General features: G+C 35.0%; 1 protein-coding gene across 1 annotated transcript in view; it reads right to left on the bottom strand.

Annotated features, from left to right (window-relative positions):
• The window catches only part of ERCC6L2 (ERCC excision repair 6 like 2), a 136,648-nt gene that overhangs the window by 81,538 nt on the left and 33,927 nt on the right, over positions 1-21,183 (bottom strand). The window contains exons 4-9 of the mRNA XM_027875047.1: positions 7,217-7,410; positions 5,722-5,883; positions 5,302-5,509; positions 3,740-3,880; positions 1,785-1,901; positions 242-361 (exon numbers count right to left, since the gene is read on the bottom strand). Of these exons, the coding sequence (XP_027730848.1) occupies positions 242-361; positions 1,785-1,901; positions 3,740-3,880; positions 5,302-5,509; positions 5,722-5,883; positions 7,217-7,410 (942 nt within the window). The remainder of the gene's footprint in view (positions 1-241; positions 362-1,784; positions 1,902-3,739; positions 3,881-5,301; positions 5,510-5,721; positions 5,884-7,216; positions 7,411-21,183) is intronic.

Consider the following 21,183-nt stretch of genomic DNA (forward strand, 5'->3'; position numbering starts at 1 on the left):
TTTTTCCTTTTTGAGGCAATCAGGGTTAAGTGACTTGCCCAGGGTCACACAGCTAGCAAGTGTCTAAGGCCAAATTTGAACTCAGGTCCTCCTGATTCCAAGGCTGATGCTCTACTCACTGTGCCACCTAGCTGTCCCATAAAGGCAGATTCCTAACTCAATTTTTACAGAGGTTCAAGTGGAAGTATACAAGGTGATTTGCACTTTATATAATTGCCTCCACTCCCCCCAAAATATTTACCTTCATTTTGCCACTGTATTTTGGATCAGAAATAGTTTCAAAGGCTGCATCTTTACTCTTCTGCATGAAATCTTTGAATTTGGAAAAAACTTGATTGCATATTCTTTTAAGATGTGTTTCCTAAAGAAAATAGGGGCAGTGGAAAGAAGGATGAGTATAAATGAATCTTATTTAAGACACTAACCAGTATGAACTAAATTTGGAACATGAAACTGTCTTCTGATGGTAGACTTTGTCAGTTCAAAGTAATGTTTTACTTTGCACATATTGCTGTTTGCAATTTGACCACTAGTTCATTAGATATTAAAGTGAAAAAAGGTTTCACTGGACTTCACATAAATTATTATATAATCAATGATTCCTAGAATTCTTCAGGTTTTCAACATCAAGTACCAACTGTTCCTAAAAGGTATAATGATACCAAATGCAAACCAATATAATGTTAAATCAGAATAGAAAAAAGTACAAAAAGAAAACCATTAACTAGACCAATAAAAGCAGAATCCTAGACCTGGAAAAGATATTGAAGAACACGTCTTCTACCCTCTTAAATTTACAGATGAAAAAAAAATGTAAGTCCAGAAAGGTCAGCTGACCAGGTTCATACAGCTAATTGGTGACAGACTAGAATTAGAACAGGATTTCTTAACCTGTAGCTTATGAACTTGCTTTTAAAAAATATTTTGATAATTATATTACATGTTAAGTAAATTATGTAATTTATTTTCTGCATTTAAAAACATTATTTTCAGAAAATGTCCATAGGCTTCACCAGACCACCAAAGGAGTCTGCGACACACAAAATGTTAAGAAACCTGGATTAGATTTAGATACTTAGGCACCCTGACTTCTTCATCTTGATTTTCCCCTTCTATCTGCTAAAACCAAATACATTTAAACACCATGATCCTGTGATCCTAATACCTAATACCTAGTTTGAATAACTCAAAAGGTAAAAATATTACTATTTAAGGCTTGTCCTTTACTCCTGTTGTATTAATACGTATCCATTACACACATGATAAAGGACATGATGAAGTTACAGAATTAGCCTAAATTTTGGATTTACTGGCTTTTGTTAGTTTATGAAATAGTGTTCTTGCCATTCAAATGCACAGACTATTAGAATTAAATGTCCTTATCCTGATTAAATAGATCATGACATAGTTAAGCAAATAATTAAATAACATTAAATATGTGTGTATGCAAACATATATACACATATATAAACAAACAAACACATACATATATTATATATAGTTGAGTGTGTATATATGTGTAAGTATACATACACAAACTGGAAGCTACTTCACTTTGAATTATAGTAGTTCAAACCACTTTTACATAAATTATCTATCAAATTCTCTTGACTTTAAATTATTTTCCAACTATATGAACTCTAACCATCTGAATTATTTTCAATAATTCAAATATGGGCAAATCAGTTTTTACCTAAATGTAATAAGCATAAAGTAAAGCACCAGAATGACATACATTATAACAAATTAGCCTAAAATTAACACAAAAAATTCAAGAAACAAACCTGTTGTTTACTAGTGTTGCTACTGGCTTGTAGCAGTGCAGCATGATTAGATACCTTTTGCAGGATTGCAAGGTAACTGAAATAGAGGGCTTTCACTGTTTCACCATACGAATTGGTCTAGAACAGTTGAAAGAAAAAGGAAAAAAATGGAATGTATTATCAAAGATCTAAAACCACTGAGATTCCAGAACACATGCATTGCTTTCAATATTTGCTTCCTTTCCATTATTTTGTGTAAAATGAGTTCAAGTCAACTTGATTCAGAAACATTTATTAAACACAGCATAGTAGATGGGAAGCTCAGGGCTGGAAGATAAAGATACAAAGACTAAAGTGAAATATGCCCAGTTTTTAACGAGTTAATATTATAAATGGGACAGGTAAATAAATACATGATAATCTGAAGAAAGAACACTCATCTTTTTGAGGAGAGGAGGAAGGGTGACAGAAAGCTTCAGAATCAGAATAGTGCCTAAGGTAAGCCTTCATTTCTCAAAAAAGAATAGATTGTTGGTTTAACCAGAAAGATTAAAGGGCATATTGTCTTATTTCTTTAATGCAGATTTACATTCTGTATTTCAATCAAAGAATGTTGCACTGGTTCTTTTTTTAAGAAAAATACAAAATACAGTTTTGCATTATAAAAGAGTATAAACGGTGACAAACTGGGTCAAGTATTTTTATAGTCAGAGGATCAAAGGCAACAAAACAACCAGGTCAGTTATGATAGCTGCACATGATAGTATTTCACAGAAACCTCTGTTGGAAGAGAAATGGAAAAACTGGAATACTAATGCATTGAATTCATCCAACCATTCTAGAAAACAATTTGCCCAAAGGGCTATGCCCAAAGGGCTATAAAACCATGTACACCCTTTGACCTAACAATACCACAACCAGGTCTGTATCCCAAAGAGATTAAAAAAAAAAAGGGAAAAAGATCTCTTATGTACAAAAATATTTAAAGCAGCTCTTCTTTTTTCTTGGTGGCAAAGAAATGGAAATTGAGGGGATGCTCATCAATTGGGGAATGGATGAACAAGTTGAAATATATGACTGTGATGGAGTACTATTGTGCTGTAAGAAATGACAAGCAGGATGCTTTCAGAAAAACCTGGAACTCTGATGCAAACCATGAACTGATGCAAAGTGAAGCAAGCAAAACCAGAAGAACATTGTACATAGTAACAGCAATACTGTACAATGAGCAACTGTGAATGACTTAGCTATTCTCAGCACGACATGATCCAAGACAATTCCAAAGGACTTATGATAAAAAATGCTATCCACCTCCAAAGAAAGAACTGATGGAGTCTGAATGCAGATCAAAGAATTTTTTTTTTATTTTTTTAATTTTTCTTGGGTTTTGGGAGCTGTTTATTGGTCTTTTTTCTTCCCCTACAACATGCCTAATATGGAAATGTTTTGCATTACTGCACATGTATAACCTATATCAAATTACTTGGAATTCAAAATTTTAAAAATAAATGTTAAAACTATTTTTACATTAACTGGAATATATATACACATATATACACACAGGTGTATGTGTGTTTGTGTGTGTGTATTTTTTTATTTTAAGTCAGTGTGATCAGGAGAATGGTGGCACTGTCCCTTCAGGTTTGGCCAGGAAGATGAGTTGCTGTTAGCATCTGTCAGGTTTGAAGATTCAGAAAATATCTGGGTATGAATGTTAAGTAGGCAGTTTGAAATATAAGACTAGTCAATGAAGGTACTTGAAGAAATTCTTCATAATTTTTTCTAACATAAATATATTTAGTAACAATCATCAGTCGAACACTTAATAATTGTCTCTCATTCCCTTATTCCTGAGACTTCATGAATGATTTGCAGCAGGAAAAGATGATGTAATTCTGTTACTTATGTTACTTTAAGGTAGGAGAGAACAATATAGTGGAAAAAAAGATATAAAAACAAAATACTAAAATGCATACTTTGTAACAACAATTTTTTCTCTTACGGCCACTGTTGCAGGTACAAGGTTCTCGAGCTCTAAGTATCAAGGTTACATCTTCGGTCTCTAATACAGTTTGATAAACAGCTTTCTGGAACTCTGTCAGAGAACAGTAAACCATCTGCCAAAATAAAAAACCCACGCAACTATTAGTATCTACTTTAATAGGCATAATAACCACAATGTAGGTCATATTAACCAAATGTTCTTATTCAAGTAACCCACAAACTAATTTTCTTTCCTATACTTACACCACCATAAAAATTTCTTTCAATTTTCTGGGACATTCCTTTCTTCTTTAAGCTGTGTGTAAATTCGAACTACAGTACCTATCTCATTTTAAGATGCTAATCTCAAGAGGTACATGTTTTCAAATTTTGGTTTTGGTTTTGTTTTTAATGTAAAAGACTAATTAAATTAAGAAAGGACAAAGTCATGTCACAAATATGTATTGACATTTTCTAGGTTGTTTTGTTCCCCTAATTCACTAATAATTAATATTAAGTCTAAAGAGAAATCTTTAGTACTGCCTTTGGGTTTCACCGAAAAATTAACAGATAATTCAATTCTTTTTTACATTAATCCTATTTTGTTATAATTTTTTTTAACAGACTGAATAGTGAGTATCCAGGCACTGTAACAGAAAGGTAAAACTATTTTCTCTCTTGGAGCAAACAAAAATTAAAATATTACCATGAGTTTCCTAATAGACCATGAGCTTCTTGAGAGTAGGGACTGACTTTTGGCTTTCTTTGTATTCCCAGAGCTTACTTAGCACAGTGCCTCGAATACAGTAGGTGCTTAATAAATACCTATTAACTGACTGGTTTACTGGTTTGCCAATTCACATTACCTTTTCCCCTCCTTCAGTTCTACCTTCTTTCATAGAGTCTCCTAAGTAAAACAGGCATCTATCCTCATTTTGACTTTACCTTATGGACCCACAATGCGATATAGTGGAAAGAGTACTGGCTCAGCATACAGAGGACTTAGGTTCAAATTCTGATATTTACTACATATGTGTCTTTGGACAAGTCCATAAACATCCTTGGGCCTCTGTTTCCTCAACTGTAAAATGAGAAGATTAAACTAGATGGCTTCTGAAGTCCCTTCAAACTCCAGATCTATGATCCATAAAGTGACAGGGAGAAGTTAATGCTCCCTAGGCTAAGAAGATAAGAGTACCAATAGTCATACAACAGGTAAAACTTATCAAACTTATTGTCTTCTCAAGGTAAATACTCTAAGATTTATTTGAATATAATTCTTTCCCCTTTCTGTTCCCCCTATCCATTGTCACATATTTAAGAGAAGAAAATAATAATTCAAAATCATTTTTAAAATTTGGCTAGTTATATTAGCAACTAAATCGTGTCCAAATGAAATACAGTAACAACCGTGGATTTAATGTGATTCTCACACCAGCTGAAGAATGATCCTCAAACTCTGGGTCTCAATTCCTAAATACTTGAGGACCTAACCTAAAAAGTTCAGAAAATTTAAATACGACAAAGTTTAAAATGAAAAATCCACAGTTCTCACTCTGTCTTCCTTCTTAGGCAACTGATCCCTGATCAGAGTCTTGGTACGTCTCAGAAACCAGCCAGACATCTTTCTTGCTAGTCTCTGCATGGCCTTTCGGCCAGTAGCCAGCTCTCTTTTGGTCGCAGTATGTCTTTGTCCATGCTCCACTGGGTCGGAAAACTGCTTCCTGAAGTAAGTCATGCTACCTAAAAGTCCTGGCACAGCCCTAAAAGCAATAACAAAACATTAGATATTTGTTAAATTATCTCCAAAAAAAATCAGCATCCAGTTTTAAGAAGTATATGAGGTCATACAGTAGATAAACATCAGCGGCAGGGCCTGAATCCAGAGCTTCTTGATTTTTCGGTGAGTCCATACCACCCCTCCAGTATTCTACAAAGAGAGTAAAAAACCACACAAAAATATGTTTTTACTCACCAGTCCATAACACACCAAAGTTCCTTCATGTTGTTTTGAAGAATGGTACCAGTAAGGCCTATACGAACACTACATTTTAAAGCTTTCATAACTTCTGTAACTCGAGCCTTTGGATTCTTGATTCTATGGGCTTCATCCACAATGACAGCAGACCATTCTATACTGCAAATTTAAAAAAAAACAGCAACAAAGTTTTTAAGTAAAAGTTCCCTTTCCACCTCTTCCTCTTATCCTATTTATAAAGAATTTATAGCTTATCTGTTGTTCCTTTCCACGTTATTTGATTTTCTCCCTCTCCACTCTTTGGTGATCATACTAGTTAGTATATATACATAAATCTCACATAGGTAAATGATTACAATTAATAGGCCACAAAATTAAAGTTTAAATACCTAGAGAGTCAATGAAGATTAGAGATGATAGAGTTAGCTATTGGATTATTCCAATATGGAAATATTCCCCAGTGATGCAGTTTAGCAAAGTGTCTATAACAGATCATGGAATACTTAAAGCAAGCTTTCAATTAAACATTCATTAAACCCTTTATATAAAAAGCACTAGGCTAAACACTAGGGAAGATAAACAATTTAAATAAGAAAAAAAATCCTATGCTCATGGAACTTATATTCTAGTAGGTACAAGAAACTTATAAAGATAATAATAACAAATGGTAAGTGCATTGGAGGAGTGCAAAACAAATTATATGACCAAAGTTTGTTCCTAAAGGGTGGCAAACAGCAGAAAAAGTTTTATGAAGAAGGTAGCATTTAAACTGAGTTTTAAAAGATGGATATATAAAAGGGAAAGGCAGCATTCCAGGCACAGGAAACAGTGTAAGCAAAGCCTCAGGGACAAGGAGGCAGAGAGTATGTCTAGGAAAGAGAATACTATACTGTACACTAGGCATAGTGTGTATGAAGGAAAGTAATGTGAAAAAAGATTAAAAATGTAGTGGTGCCAGATTGTAGAAAGCCCTAAACACCAAGGTAAAGAGTTTGAATTTTATTAAGTCGACAATAAAAAACCACTGAAGATTACTGAGCAAAAGAATCACACTGAGCAGAGCTATGTATAAGGAAGATTAATCTCATAAAAACATGAAACCTGTCGTAGAGTGGAAGAAAGGGCAGAGGAAGACACCTGCAATAATTCAGATGGGTAGTAAAATGGGATTGTGCTTAGGTGATGAAGTAAAGAGTAGGGATATAAGACAGAGTTGATAGAATGTGGTAAATGAATATAAGAGGGGGATAATTCCAAATTTTTAAACATGGAAGACATAGTGAATATGGAAGCACTGTCAAAAACAGTGAACTCAGAGCCATCATCCATTTTCAAGGCAATTTTAACATAAACAATCTAAATCTTTAATTCTGAAATCATCTTCAATCACGCTGAATAATATCAAAAGTTTAAAATAGATTCTAAAACAAGCGAAGTAAAACTTATTAAAAGAAACACAGAGAATCTCAGTTTAAAAAAATATTCTTACTACCTGTTCAGCTCATCTAAGCACAAGCGAAGGGTTTCATAAGTTGTTAGAGCAATTTCACATTTTCCCTGCTTGACTCGAATCAGCTCATTATCTTTTTTATTACCATGCAAAATAGTGATTTTGAAATATCCCCAAGTGTTCAATTCATCTCTCCAATTATAGAGTACAGAAAGAGGAGCCACTATCAGAAACATCTGAAAGAAGATGAGACATTATTACATTTTAAAAGAAAACTAGCTTCATCATATAATACAATATTTCAACAATTCAATTCCTGTATGTGTACACAGTACTAAGCATAGTAGTAGTACTCTCAGCAAATATCCAATATAACTGATTGTCTAGTGAGAAGGCAAAAGTCTCAGAAGATAAAATTTTTAGAACTTTTACATCAAATAATCAGAAGTTATTCAGTGCAGGGATTAATGTTTCAGAGGTATAGAAAAATCCATAATTACACCATGTTAATTATACTTTCCACTAGAGAATATCAATGATTTAAAATACTGTTTTATTTATCTTTTTACATCATTGTGATTTCACAAAACTTCCCAACAAGAAGAGAAGGAAAAGGTTAAACAAACAAACAAAAAAGTGTGTGTGTGTGTGTGTGTATATACACACACATAGATATATATATGCACACGTATATGTACTCACACACACACACACACACATATAGCTACATCAGCCATGTCTGTCAGAGTTAACAGCAATCCCTGTCTACTAATTGTGTGATTCTAGAGGATTCATTAATTCCTATATGTTTAAAGCAAGTTCCTGGGAGTTCTTTATTAAGTCACAGTCTTGCCTACATAGGTAAAAGAAGTTCCAAAGCCAGATCACCACATTGATAAAATTACAGGTTTTTCATGCTTTGCATATTTATTAGCAATGTTTCTCTATAGTTTTCTCTTTCTGTTCTCTCTCCCTGGTGTCAATAACATGACCACAGTAAGCAGTGTGGGGTGTTGGGCAGAACAATAATCCTGTACCACTGCACTTAAAAGTCATGAAGACCCAAGTTCAAATCCTGTCTCAGAAACTCTCTGTATGACCCTGGTTAAGTCATATAGCCTCTCTGTCTCAGTTTCCACATCTGCAAAATGGGAAAAACATGATCCATCATATAAGGTGACTGAAAAGGCCATATGAGATATTGCGTACAAAACATTCTTCAAACCTTAAAGCACTGTATAAATATCCGTTATTACTACTGTCTCATAGAAAAAGTTTAGTTTATTTTTGTGAACAGTTAATATAGCATAAACTCAATGTTCTTTAAACGTTTGACAGAATTCACTTATAAATGAATTTGGCACAAAGGTTTTTTTTCCTCTTTATGAAATGCTTAATCTCTCTAGGATCAGATAGTTTAGATCCTATTATCTAGTGTTAATCTGGGCACTTTATATCGTAAGCATTCAGCCTTTTCATTTAAGTTTGAAATTTCCTTATGATTGAGTATAATAATTTCTAATAATTTTAAAATTCAATTTTGTTTTTAGTTTCTAATTCTCTCCTTCCTCTCTTCCCTACCCATTGTGAAGGCAAGAAAAACAAAACCCAATGTAAATATGTATAATCATGCAAAATAAATTCCCACATTAGCCATGTCCAGAAAGAGAGAAAGGAGGGGAGGGAGAGAGAAAGAAAATGCTTCAATCTGCATTATGAGTCCATCAACTCTCTAACTGAAAGTGAATGATGGCCTATTTCATCATGAGTCCTTTGGAATTGTGGTAGATCATTGTAGTGTGGATCTGGGTTACTAAGTCTTTCACAGTTAATTAGCTTACAATATTGTTGTTATTGTATAAATTGTTGTTCTGGTTTTGCTCACTTCACTTTGCATTAGTTCATAAAACTCCAGACTTTTCTAAACCCATCCTCTTCATCATTTCTTACAGCACAATGTATAACATTAGAATTCATATATAATTATTGTTCAGCCATTCTCCAGTTGATGGGCATCCTCTCAATTTCTAACACTTTGCCGGTACAAAAAGAGCTGCTACAAATATCTTTGTACACATGTATCCTTTCACTCTTTCTTTGATTTCCTTGTGGTAAAGACTTATATTGGGGCAGATAGGTGGTAGACTGGATAGAGCACCAAGCTTGGAGTTAGGAAGACTTAAGTTAAAAATCTCACTTCAGACACTTACTAGCTGCGCGACCCTGAGCAAGTCACTTAATCCTGTTTGCCTCAGTTTCCTCATCTGTAGAATGAGCTGGAGAAGGAATGGCAGACCACTCTAGTATCTCTGCCAACAAAATCCCAAATGAAGTCACAAAAAGTCAGACACAACTAAAACAACTGAACAACAACAATAGACACATTACAGTATAGACTATATAGACTTCTGTATTATATGGACTTGCTGGGTCAAATGATATGCACAACCTAATAGCTTTTTGGGATGCTTTCCAACATGACTGGATTAGTTTACAGATCCACCAATAGTGTATTAGTATACCTGTTTTCCCATAGCCCCTCCAGCACTTGTCATTGTCCTTTCTTGTCATCTTAGCCAATCAGAGTTGTTTTAATTTACGCTTCTCTAACTGTTAGTGATTTAGAGCATTTTTTAAAATGTCTATTGTAAAGCCTGGACTTCCTTTGACTGTTGTTTGTGCACAAACTTCTTAATTCTGTGAACCTATCTATCTTGTTTGGTCATGAACTCTCCCCCTAGTCATAGATCTAACAAGTAACTTCTTCTATGATCCACTAATTCATTTATGATTCCTTTACATCTAAATCATGTACCTATTTTGAGCTCAGCTTGGTATACAATGTGAGATGATGGTCAATACCTAGTTTCTGCCAAACTACTTTCCAGGTTCCCCAACAGTATTTGTTGAATAGTGAGTTTTTGTTCCAACAGATGGGATCTTTGGGTGTACAAAGTCAGCCACTGGTGCAGTTAGCCTGAGTGACCCCACATTTTAACCTTGCTTAACCTCTAGGTATGTGAGCAACCAGCCTAAAGGAGACAGTGCTCTCCTTAGTGCTAATCTCACCTCCTTAACACTAATCCCATCTCCCACTGAATAGGAGAGAAGACACTAATCCCATTCCCTCACTGAAATCTATATTAATTAGGATTGTCAGGCAGACAGCAGGAGTCTAATACATCCTTCTGATGGACTGATCGAATAAATAACTGAACATCAGCCAACAGAGCTGCTGCTTCCAGAGCTCTCAGCCCACAGAGAAGCCCACAGTAAGCGGGGTGAACAACTACTCAGAAAGAAATTACAGTGGTCTTTTTGCTGGTACTGAGGCAGGACTCTGTTGCTTTGCCCATACTCAGATCTGGTCACAGTCCTAGGTGGCAGTCCCAGAGTGAGGAGGAGCACTAGCATAGTAGAGTTTGTGGCCATAGTGGAGGGGGTACCATTCTCACAGTTCCAGGGTAGAAAAGAGTGCTTGTGATTTCTCACAGACCAGAGCACAGGCCAGAAGAGTAGTAAACACCTCTTCTTAGATCATACCACCTTGGAAGAAATGAAAACTTACAGGTCCCTTGAAGCATCTCTAAAAACAGATGCACAAAATTCCTGAAGCTTGGGACAGTGTGTCCTCCACCCTGGAAGCAGGGCCCTACTTTAACAGTTAAAAGTCAGGTAATAAGATGGGAAAATGAGCAAGCAATGGGAAAAAAAAATCTGACTATAGAAAGTTATTATGGTGACAAGGAAGATCAAAATACACTCAGAAGAAGACAACAAAGTCAGAACTCCTACATCCAAAGCCACTAAGAAAAATATGAATTGGTCTCAGGCCATGAAAGAGATCAAAAAGGATTTTGAAAATCAAGAAGAGAGGCAGAAGAAAAATTGGGAAGAGAAATGAGAGTGATGCAAAAAAATCATGAAAAAAGAGTCAAGGGCTTGGTACAGGAGACACAAAAAAATACTGAATAAAATAGCACCTTAAAAAAACAGACTAGGTCAAATGGCAAAACAGGTTCAAAAAGCCAATGAGGAGAAGACTGCCTTAAAAAGCTGAATTGGAGTAGATAGAGCACCGGCCCTGGAGTCAGGAAGACCTGAATTCAAATCCTGCCTCAGACCAGACAACTGACACTTACTAACTGTGTGACCCTGGGCAAGTCACTTAACCCCAACTGCCTTGCCAAAAACAAACAAAAAAAATTTTTTTTTAATTAAAAAAAAAAAAGCAAAATTGGCCAAATGGAAAAGGATGTACAAAAGCTCACTGAAGAAAATAATTCCTTAAAAATCAGAATGAAGTAAATGGAAGCTAATGACTTTATGAGAAATCAAGAAACAATAAAACAAAATCAAAAGAATGAGAACAATAGAAGACAATGTGAAATATCTCAGTTGAAAAACAATTGAACTAGAAAACAGATCCAGGAAAGATAATTTAAAAATTATTGGACTATCTGAAAGCCACAATCAAAAAAAGATCCTAGATATCATCTTAAAAGAAATTATCTGGAAAACTGCCTTGAGATTCTAGAATCAGAGGGTAAAATAGAAATTGAAAGAATCCACTGATCACCTCATGAAAGAGATCCCAAAACAAAATCTGCCAGGAATACTATAGACAAATTCCAGAGTTCCCAGGTCAAGGAGAAAATATTGCAAACAGCCAGAAAGAAACAATTCAAGTGAATAGCTAACTATGAATATGATATAATTATACAATAAAAAATAATGAAGGTGAAAAGGATGTGTATAAACTGATACAGTGAAGTAAACTGAATCGAAAGACTATACATACATATAATGATACAAATGAAAAGAAAACTAAGAGAAGCCGAAAACTCTGAATAACCACAAGGAACAATCTTGGTCCCAAAGAACAGATAATGAACTTACCTCCTATTGATAGAGTGGCATAATTTAGTGTATAACAGACAAAGGAGTCAGGTAATTTTCATAAGGACATGTGAAGATTGTTTGGTGTTATTAACAGTAAACTGAGCAACATGATGGGCCCAGTCAATATCATTTGTTCCTATGCCTTTGTCCATCTTAACCTTTAAGTTATACTCTTCTGTTAAAAGAAAAATAAATTCTTACACTATCATATGTAGTCCTTATATCAGTGATTTTTCCTTAACTTTTTTTCTTTGTTACAAAGGAAGGTTCAATAGGGAATGTGTTAAGTAAGGGATATATCCAGAAAAGACTATGATGTAAAAACAAAAGGGATCAATATATTATTTTTGAAAAATATAAATGAAAATAGAGGAAACCAAGAGATATAAGACCAAAAACCATTATGCAATAATCAAAGGATAAGAGAAAATGGTTCTTAAAAGAAAAATGCAAACTATTGACAAACATTTAAAAAATGCTCCAAATCACTAATAATAAGATAAATGGAAATCAAAACAACCTTGAGGCTTTACCTCATACCCTACCAATTGGCTAAGATGACAAAAGACAGGTATAGCCAACATTGGAGGGTTGTGGTAACATAGGACAGGTAGTGCATTGTTGGCAGAGCTATGTTCAGTACACCCCTTTCGTAATGCAAATTGGAAATGCAAACTAAGTGACTAAAATGTCCACACAATATGTCTCAGAGATTCTCCTATGTTCCTAAGGTTTCCAGGATCAGATATTTAAAAACTCAGTTTGGCTTTTAAAGACTTTCACAAACTGGCTTTTCTAGTCTCCTTCTACCTTACTCCCTTCTATAAACTCTGTAATCCAGCGATACTAGCTTCCTTGCCGTCCCTCAGACACACATTCCCAACTCTGAGTGTTTCCACTAGGTGTCCCTCATTCCTGGAACTGTCTTCATCCTTATCACTGACTCCTGGATTCCCTGGTTGCCTTCATCTCAGCTGAAGTCCCGCTTTCTGCAAGAAACCTTTCCCAGCCTTCCTTAATTGTAATGCCTTCTCTCAGATTATCCCTAGTGATCCTGAATATATTTTGTCTGTATATAGTTGTTTGCATGTGGGAGTATTTTTTTTTTTTTGCCTTTCTTTGTATTCCCAGTGCTAAGCATAGTACCTGGCACTTAAATGCTAGCTGACTTGATTAAAAAAAAAAAGTCCCCACATATACCAAAATATTTATAGCAGCCTTTTTTTGTGTGTGGTGGCAAAGAATTAGATACAAAGAAAATACTCATCATTTGGGGAATAGCTAAACAAAATGTGGTATATAAATTAATGGAATGTTACCATGTGGAAACAAATATGATGAATACAGAGAAGCGTGGAAAGATCTATATGAATTGATGCGGAGTGAAGTAAGCAGAGCCAAAAAAATATACATAAAATGACTGTAACAATGTAAATTAAAAAAAATAGATATGAAAAGACACCCCCAGCTCACTCCTTTTCAGTGCTAGGAGGTCCATGAGTGCGGAAAATTGCATATATTTCAGGCTTTTTCAATATGCTGACTGGTTTTGCTCATTTTTTTCTGTTCTTCCTTTTTTTCTTTAAAGATATTTATTACATAAGGTGGCCCTTCGGAAAGGGGAGGGATACTGGTAGAAATTCCGATGATGTGAAAAAACAATAGATATCAATGAAATAGATTTAAAAATAAAAATGAAACGCTCCCAAAGTTTTCTGTAAACATTAACTTAACCTCCATCCAAGGACTTATATTACTAAAGATAGAGATGAGGTAAACATATTTTTAAAAATATCTTTGTGTCCTAGTTAAAGATAATGGAGAGCCAAAACTAGAATTGTAACTTTTAACTTGTATTTTTAACAAGCTTGACAGCCTAAGAGCTGAGACCTTTTGCTCAGTTCTACCCCAAGCCAAACACAGTTGTACTGCCATGAAAAAGCCGAGAGAAATAATCTCATAGGGATCTCTCTGAATTTGATCCATCTGGCAAGTGATCATAAATGATGATAAAATTCAATTATGTTTGTGGCTTATGAAGGGAAGAAGATGGTTCATTTCAAAAGGTGATCCTTCCAATAGAGTAAGGACTATGTCTTTCCACACTGTCTAGCATTGCCCAAAAACATGAGGACACTTAACTGCTAATAATAATGACTATAATAAGTCGCTGTTTAAGTTAAAGAGAAAAACAGAAATAAACAGTTTAAAAATACACCTGAAAGACAACTGGTAATATATGGGAATTTTGCAAGAATTCTATGAAGTATGAATAACTGAATACAGTTAAGTATAGTGAGTTAAGGTTTGTAAAGCCCTCAACAGAGACAATGTATTTGGGTTTTGTACCAGTAGTATGAAGTAGGTATAATAGGTACTGTCTCTATTTTCCAAATGAGGAGAAAACAGGCTAGAAGATAAGTGAATTAGTTGTGCCTACACAATGTGCCTACTCATTTTTAAGGAAAAAAGATACAAACTCAGAACATACAAAAAACATAAAAAGGTGGAAATAATGAATGACTAGACATGTCATAGTATGTCCTAATCACACTGTTCTTCTATATCAGGTGTGTATAGATGTAGCTGTCTTACATATTGAACAAAAAACATGATGAAAATGGTTAAACAGGTGAAAACAGAGACCAGGTGAAACGGAATTGCTACTTCTTTCCTGGCAAACTGGTCTTAAATATTCAGAGTTTCCTCATAGTTTTTCATAACCAGATGTTGGTTAATGGACTCACTACAATTGTTATGATCAAGATTCTTAATGTTTGACCTAATGTTAAACTCAAATGAACTATAAAAAAGACAATTCTTATTAGGCTTCACTGCTTTATTATCTTTGGTACTCTCCCTCTGCATAAACTACTAGAAACCACATGTTTTGAATTTATTTTATTTTTCAATCTTTATCTCTTCTTTTACTTAGGTTAAAATAGTTGCTGTGGGTGGTTGGTGAGTAGGTGAATATCGGCATATTCAGCTGATACAATCCTCCATATGGAGGAGGCCAAGAAGCCTGTTTCCAGAGAGACATGAGGAAGAGAAATGAACGTGCCATGGAAAGATTTGAAGCATGTGCGAACATTCTGTAACTGTTTCCAATCCACTAACCCCATGGTAATGAGGACCCTCTCTGACTGGCTGAACCTGGTGTTTGTTCAAAAGGCGCTAGTCAGCCTAAGTTTGCTGCTTTTGTTCTGACTGCTGCCAGCTGTATTCTGGTGAGAAAACAGACAATGCTATATGGGGGAGGGCAGCCATCCCGGCTCTGGAAGACTCAGGCTGGAACCACTCACTACATAACACTCCTCAAAGCTTTCCTCCTTGTAACTATACTAAAATTACACATCCCATTATCACCCTTTAGAAGATTGTGCTTCTTGACAAAAATCCAGGAAAAGCTAAGACTTTTTGTTTTCTCTTTGATATAAGAGTATACTTTAAAGGCTGAAAGAGATAAAGGTGTATTAGTGAATGAGACTGACTGGGGCCATCAGACATCACAATTTAATGCTGTCACCACTGACCAGTTATATCTAGAATTTGTAGCTGCTCCCTTGAAACACCTCGCAATATGCTGTCTTACAAGAGGTTATCAAATCCTTGAGGACAGAGACTCTATGTTTTATTTTTATTGTATTCTTTTACAGTGTCTAGGCCAGTATTTTAGACGTTATCTTATACAATGTTACCCACCAAAAAATAAAAAATAATGCATTGAATCCTGCCGAGTCAAAAAACACTGGCAAAAGCAGTAAATATATTTTTCTGGAAGGTGAGAAATCTAACATTCTTAAATTCACTGACTTATTTTGCTAAAAGACAGCCTCATTATATTGTCCTAGAAGTTAAAATGGTACACATTCTTCACTATTATGAGAAAATGGCGGTTGAACAAAAAGTAATAATACTTTCTGGAGTTAGTACCTATTCAGTCCTATATCCTATGCCATCTACTTTTATACATTTATATTACACTATTTTTTAAAGGCAATCAGGGTTAAGTGACTTGCCCAGGATCATACAGCTAATAAGTATCTGAGATTACAGCAAAAAAGAGCTTTTTAAAGGTATATTCAGAACAAGAAAACTATATAACAGAAATTACATACCCATTGCTTAGGATAGATCGGTAACATTGACATCAGGCCTAGGACTAGGAATTCTGATACCTGAATACAATTTAGTAAGGGAGGTTGGGGAATAAAGGTGGTACCTAAAGTATGACTACTTCCATATGTAATTGAGGGAAATTAGAAAATTAAGTCATGGGAGCTGAAAAAGTTGAGGACTTGGGAAATACAGGTATTTAAGGCAAACAGGGGCTGAAAGAAAGAAGAAAAAACTGATACAGGCACAGAATTTACTCAAGGGAGAAGGAACAAAAGAGGCAGAAGGGAGGGCAATGAAAAGATTCATAGAAATAATGATGCAGAAAGGAAGACTTTAAAGGAGGGAAGGTTGTTGGTAATGACGGTGGCAGGAGAGGGTATGAAAATGACAACGGAGAGTAAAGAGTATACCAACTTCTCTTCCTGGCTCTCTGTGTCACTGAGTGTGAAATAAGAAGCCAACCTTGGAGATGGTGCCAATAGACATGGTATCTTCAGAGAAAGCTAGTTTTCAGTTAAGTGTTCCTAGATAGATGGGAGGAATGTAAGAAGAAAATATCTAGGACAAAAAGTTATTTGTTAACTACAGAGTGGAGGTAGACAAGGGGCAGAGAAACTGGGTGAATGGATAAAGCTCAGAGTGTGGAGACCACCAGACATCAGGATGTGGAATGAAATTCAAACTCCATTCACCAAATGCTAGTTACACCTTTGGATAAAATTGTGAAAGGAAAAAAATACACAGTTCCTTTTTCTACCAAGGAAAAGAAGCTTCAAAATGATAGAGGCAGAACACATTAAAAGAGAAGTATGGTCTAGGAAAGATGAAGGTATTACAAGAAAACACTTAGATTCTTAAAATGAGTACAAGTCCCTAGGTTAGTCAGCAGGTCAATAAACATTTACTAAGCACCTACTATGTGCCACTCACTATACTAACACTAAGGATAGAAAAAAAGGCAAAAGACAGTCCCTGCCCTCAATGGGCTCCCATCCTAAACTAGAAAGAATTAAATTGCAAGGCACAGGAAAACTTCATGATATGTAATCTTTTAGCTGCTGTCATTAATTTGAAGAGTTTGGATGATAAAAGTATCACAAGACTAGAAAGAACAAAATATACTAATTTTCAAAAGGTTGAGAAAAGGCAGATATCAGAAATTACCACTAGTAAGCGCAACACTGACCCCTGGAAAATCTGGAAAAGACTATTAAATTGATAAGACTGTGAATATTTTAAGAGGGAAGTACTGTTTAGGAGGAGTCACCTTGTTTTCAAGAACAGCTTCCTTTTCTGAGGCAGCTAAGCTGCATACTGGACAGAATACTATACTTGGGAGACAAGAAGACCTGAGTCTGAATCCTACCTCAAAAACTTATGAGCTGTATAACCCTAGGCAAACTGCTTAACCTTTGTAAAATAGGGATAATAGTACCTACCTCAAAGAGCCACTGTGAGGCTCAAATGAGACATTATATGTAAAGTGCTTTGCAAACCTTAAAGAACTATATAAACATTTTAGCTATTATTATTATTAAAAATAAGAATAGGGTTAAAATGCTGTTAGGATCCAGTAAATGCAAGAGACACATTATGCCAGGATTTCAACAGAGTGTTTGTCAAAGTTTTCATGATATCCTTGTGGACAAGTTATGTGAGTAATATGAGCTGGATGACAGTAAAGTTATCTGGATTCACAGTTGGTTAAATGACTGTCACCACCAATGTGTCCTGGTACCACAAGCAAGATAAATCAGAAAACGTATCAGAAACACCAATATTCTATCCTGCTGAAAATGCTTCAACTGATACAGCTGACCACCAAAGCGAGAAAACTATGGGCGCACATGAAATGGACTGAAACTAGAAATGACTTGATTATGTGGTAGCACTACATCATAACCTCACTCAAAACAGATTTTGCCATAAGGAACAAAGGGCTTCATATGACCTTTTGTTAATGGTATCTTCAACACCCTCTAGAGTATTTGATGTCTACATCGAAAACTTTTCTTTATTTAAAATATATCAACAATATAATCATATGCAAACTGATACTAAAAATGGCAATTTCCAATGAAATAGTTTGAGCTACTCCCGTTATGCACAGCATTATATCCATTAGCATCACTCCTGAATAGAATCAAAGTGGGAATTATAACCAAAACATCTTATTATTAATTTTATTTATTTATTATTAATATTATTATTAATCATCTAGTATACCTGGATGACATCAAGTTACTCAGTTCCACTAAAAAGCACATTAAACAGCTAGTCCACAGAAACTCCCTCCACTGATGTCAAAATGGCATTAGGATTTGAGAAGTATAACATTTTTAATGTACACCAAGTGAGACTTTATCAAGACTGAAGCTCTGAGTTTGAATCTGAAGGCCAAACTGAATCAATGGATGAAGATGAAACTTATCTGGTTTTCTCCAGGCAAGACACTTCCATCACAAGGTTATCAAAGAGAAAGCTGTGGTTAAATGTTAAGAGACTTAGTGGCACCCTAAAGTTAAAGTTTAATGGGGAAAATATATTTAACAATTAACACCTATGAAATACTAGACAGCATATACTTTAGATATGGTAAAATGAATGAAAATAGATCTAGGAGATAGACAAACAAAAAACCCATAGAAAATTAATAAAACTCAGTGCTCATGACAGCAGGGAATCTTGGAAGGTTAGTACTTCCTAATCAAAAAGGCCTGTTGTGAGCCTATCTTTTTCCCTTGTGAAGTGAGGTCTGTTTATTACAAATATTTCTGTAAACTTTTAACCTGCTTATTATATGCTCTGAGAACATATATTACTTTTCTTCTCCCTTTTCTGGCTTCTGACTAGGCTTTTGACTAGGAAGTATTAATCTTTCTATAGCTGCCACTGGATTTGTCAAATATCATAATTTATATATAACCAAGAGTATGATTTACCTCTGGATGAAGTCTATGAAACAGCAATGATCCAAGACTGGGATCAAAAGGCATTCAATGGGTGATAGCTGCATTTGCAACCAACAATATGTCAACAAGGAAGAATCAAGGTTATAGGTAAGTTATGTAACATATTAAAAACTTGGGTTTTTAATAATAATTCAATATCAAGCCACTGGCTCCAGAAATTACTTCCTGATAAATGCAGATCATGTTAAAAAAAAAAAAAGCATTGGAAAGTATGCAACATATCACTTCAGGTTGCAAAAAAAAACCATCCAGCACAGGGTTCCCAACCTAGGGTACATATATCCTAGGTGATACGATCTTCTGGAAAAGGAGGACTGGAGAATATTTCATAAATAACTACATTTTATTGTACCAAATCAAGTTTTCTTTATGAAAAAATAATCTATTTTTATGTACATATCCATAGTAAACTCAAAAATTTATTTCTTTTCATGCTGAATGGGAATGTTTCCTGAAAGCAAAAGGCTATGGGAACCCAAGAAAAATTTGGGAATTCCTGGTCTAGCAAATAACCTAGAAAGATACAATCAGGTGGTTAGAATTATACACTAGAAGCTCATTATTTTTTAAAATAAAAATGATGACCAACAAATCCCCATACTATAAATGCAAAGCTCCAAACATCGTTGAAAATTAAATACAAACATAACTATTGTCCAAAAAATATCACTACCACAAAATAACAGATCCATTAAGATTTAAGAATATTTGTTAAGGTACAATCATGCCAAATTATTCATAACCTCCAAATTACATAGAATGCAAAACTTACAAGAACTTTACGAGAACAAATTAAAGTTATGAGATGAATGAAAACCCCAAGGGACAGAGTTTCTGGGTAATTAATAATCAATTATTAATTAGGCTAACTGGCAATCAATAAATTGTCAGTCAGTGGTTTCCCTCAGGAACCAAATATGCCAAGGGAGACCCTGAACCACCTTAAATCCCTTCTGAAAGAGAACTCCTCTGACAAATGAAACTCAATCCTGATTGGTGGACATTTAATGAGAAGGTGGGCTAAAAATCTTCAGCTTCTCCTGCTGAGAGCTTGGCTTGATCATGAAACTGAGCAATCTCAAGGCTTCTGGACAAGGAGAAGTCAATTCCATCTGGACCATAAGCTGGGTTGCCCTGAACTCTAATGAAGGGGACCAAGGACAAAGGGTTCCTCCTCCTAGCAAAGGCTCCCCCAGACTGGGATTCTGTTTATACTCTAAACAGACATAAGGTATTCCAGTTGGGTGGGGCCCTGCCCAAAAATGAATGTTATTACTCAGCCATGCTCTTCAGAGGCTGACTGACTTTTTTCAGGAGTTGTGTTTTAACAGAAATAAAAGGAAAAAGTGTTTATCACAAATTAATAATGAGTTAATAATACAATAGGACAATATTAATTTCTCTCAGGAGGAACAACATTTCTTTCAACGTTTTTAGGAAATAATGTTTCATTCATCTCAAGTTCACAATGAGGAACACGATATCTCTGCCACCCTATCTGCCATTATAGTAGTTCTGAAGTCATTTTGAGTCTATAGATGTGCTTACATTCAATACTATTGATTATAAAAGTCTTTTTATCCATTGTGCAAGAGTACGCAAAACATTAAATACACAAGAACAGCAAGAAAGCATTTTGTCATCAGACCACTTCTATTTTAACTCCATTAACAGGGAACAAGATAACAATAATAATAATAATAGTAACGATGATGCCTTCAAGGCCCAACCCATGATTCATAACATAAGGTGTATGTACAGGAAAGTAGGGACAGGGAAGGAACAACTAAGTAAAAAAAAACCAGGAAGGAATAGCTAAATAAAAGAATGCCAGACAAAAAGATACATAGTGAAGCTTTCTATGTGTCATGAGACTGCTACAGTTAACAATAGAGGTCTGGCAGGAATCCTGAAACACTGGCTAATTGGGCTTTGTTAATAACAATGACTGGGTTAACAAACCAGGTAGTAGAATGCAATTACTCAGAAAGAGCTGGTGCTGCACAGGATTGC

Source organism: Vombatus ursinus, unplaced genomic scaffold, assembly GCF_900497805.2.
Source record: "Vombatus ursinus unplaced genomic scaffold, bare-nosed wombat genome assembly UNPS02014807.1, whole genome shotgun sequence".
Classification (NCBI taxonomy): Eukaryota; Metazoa; Chordata; class Mammalia; order Diprotodontia; family Vombatidae; genus Vombatus; species Vombatus ursinus.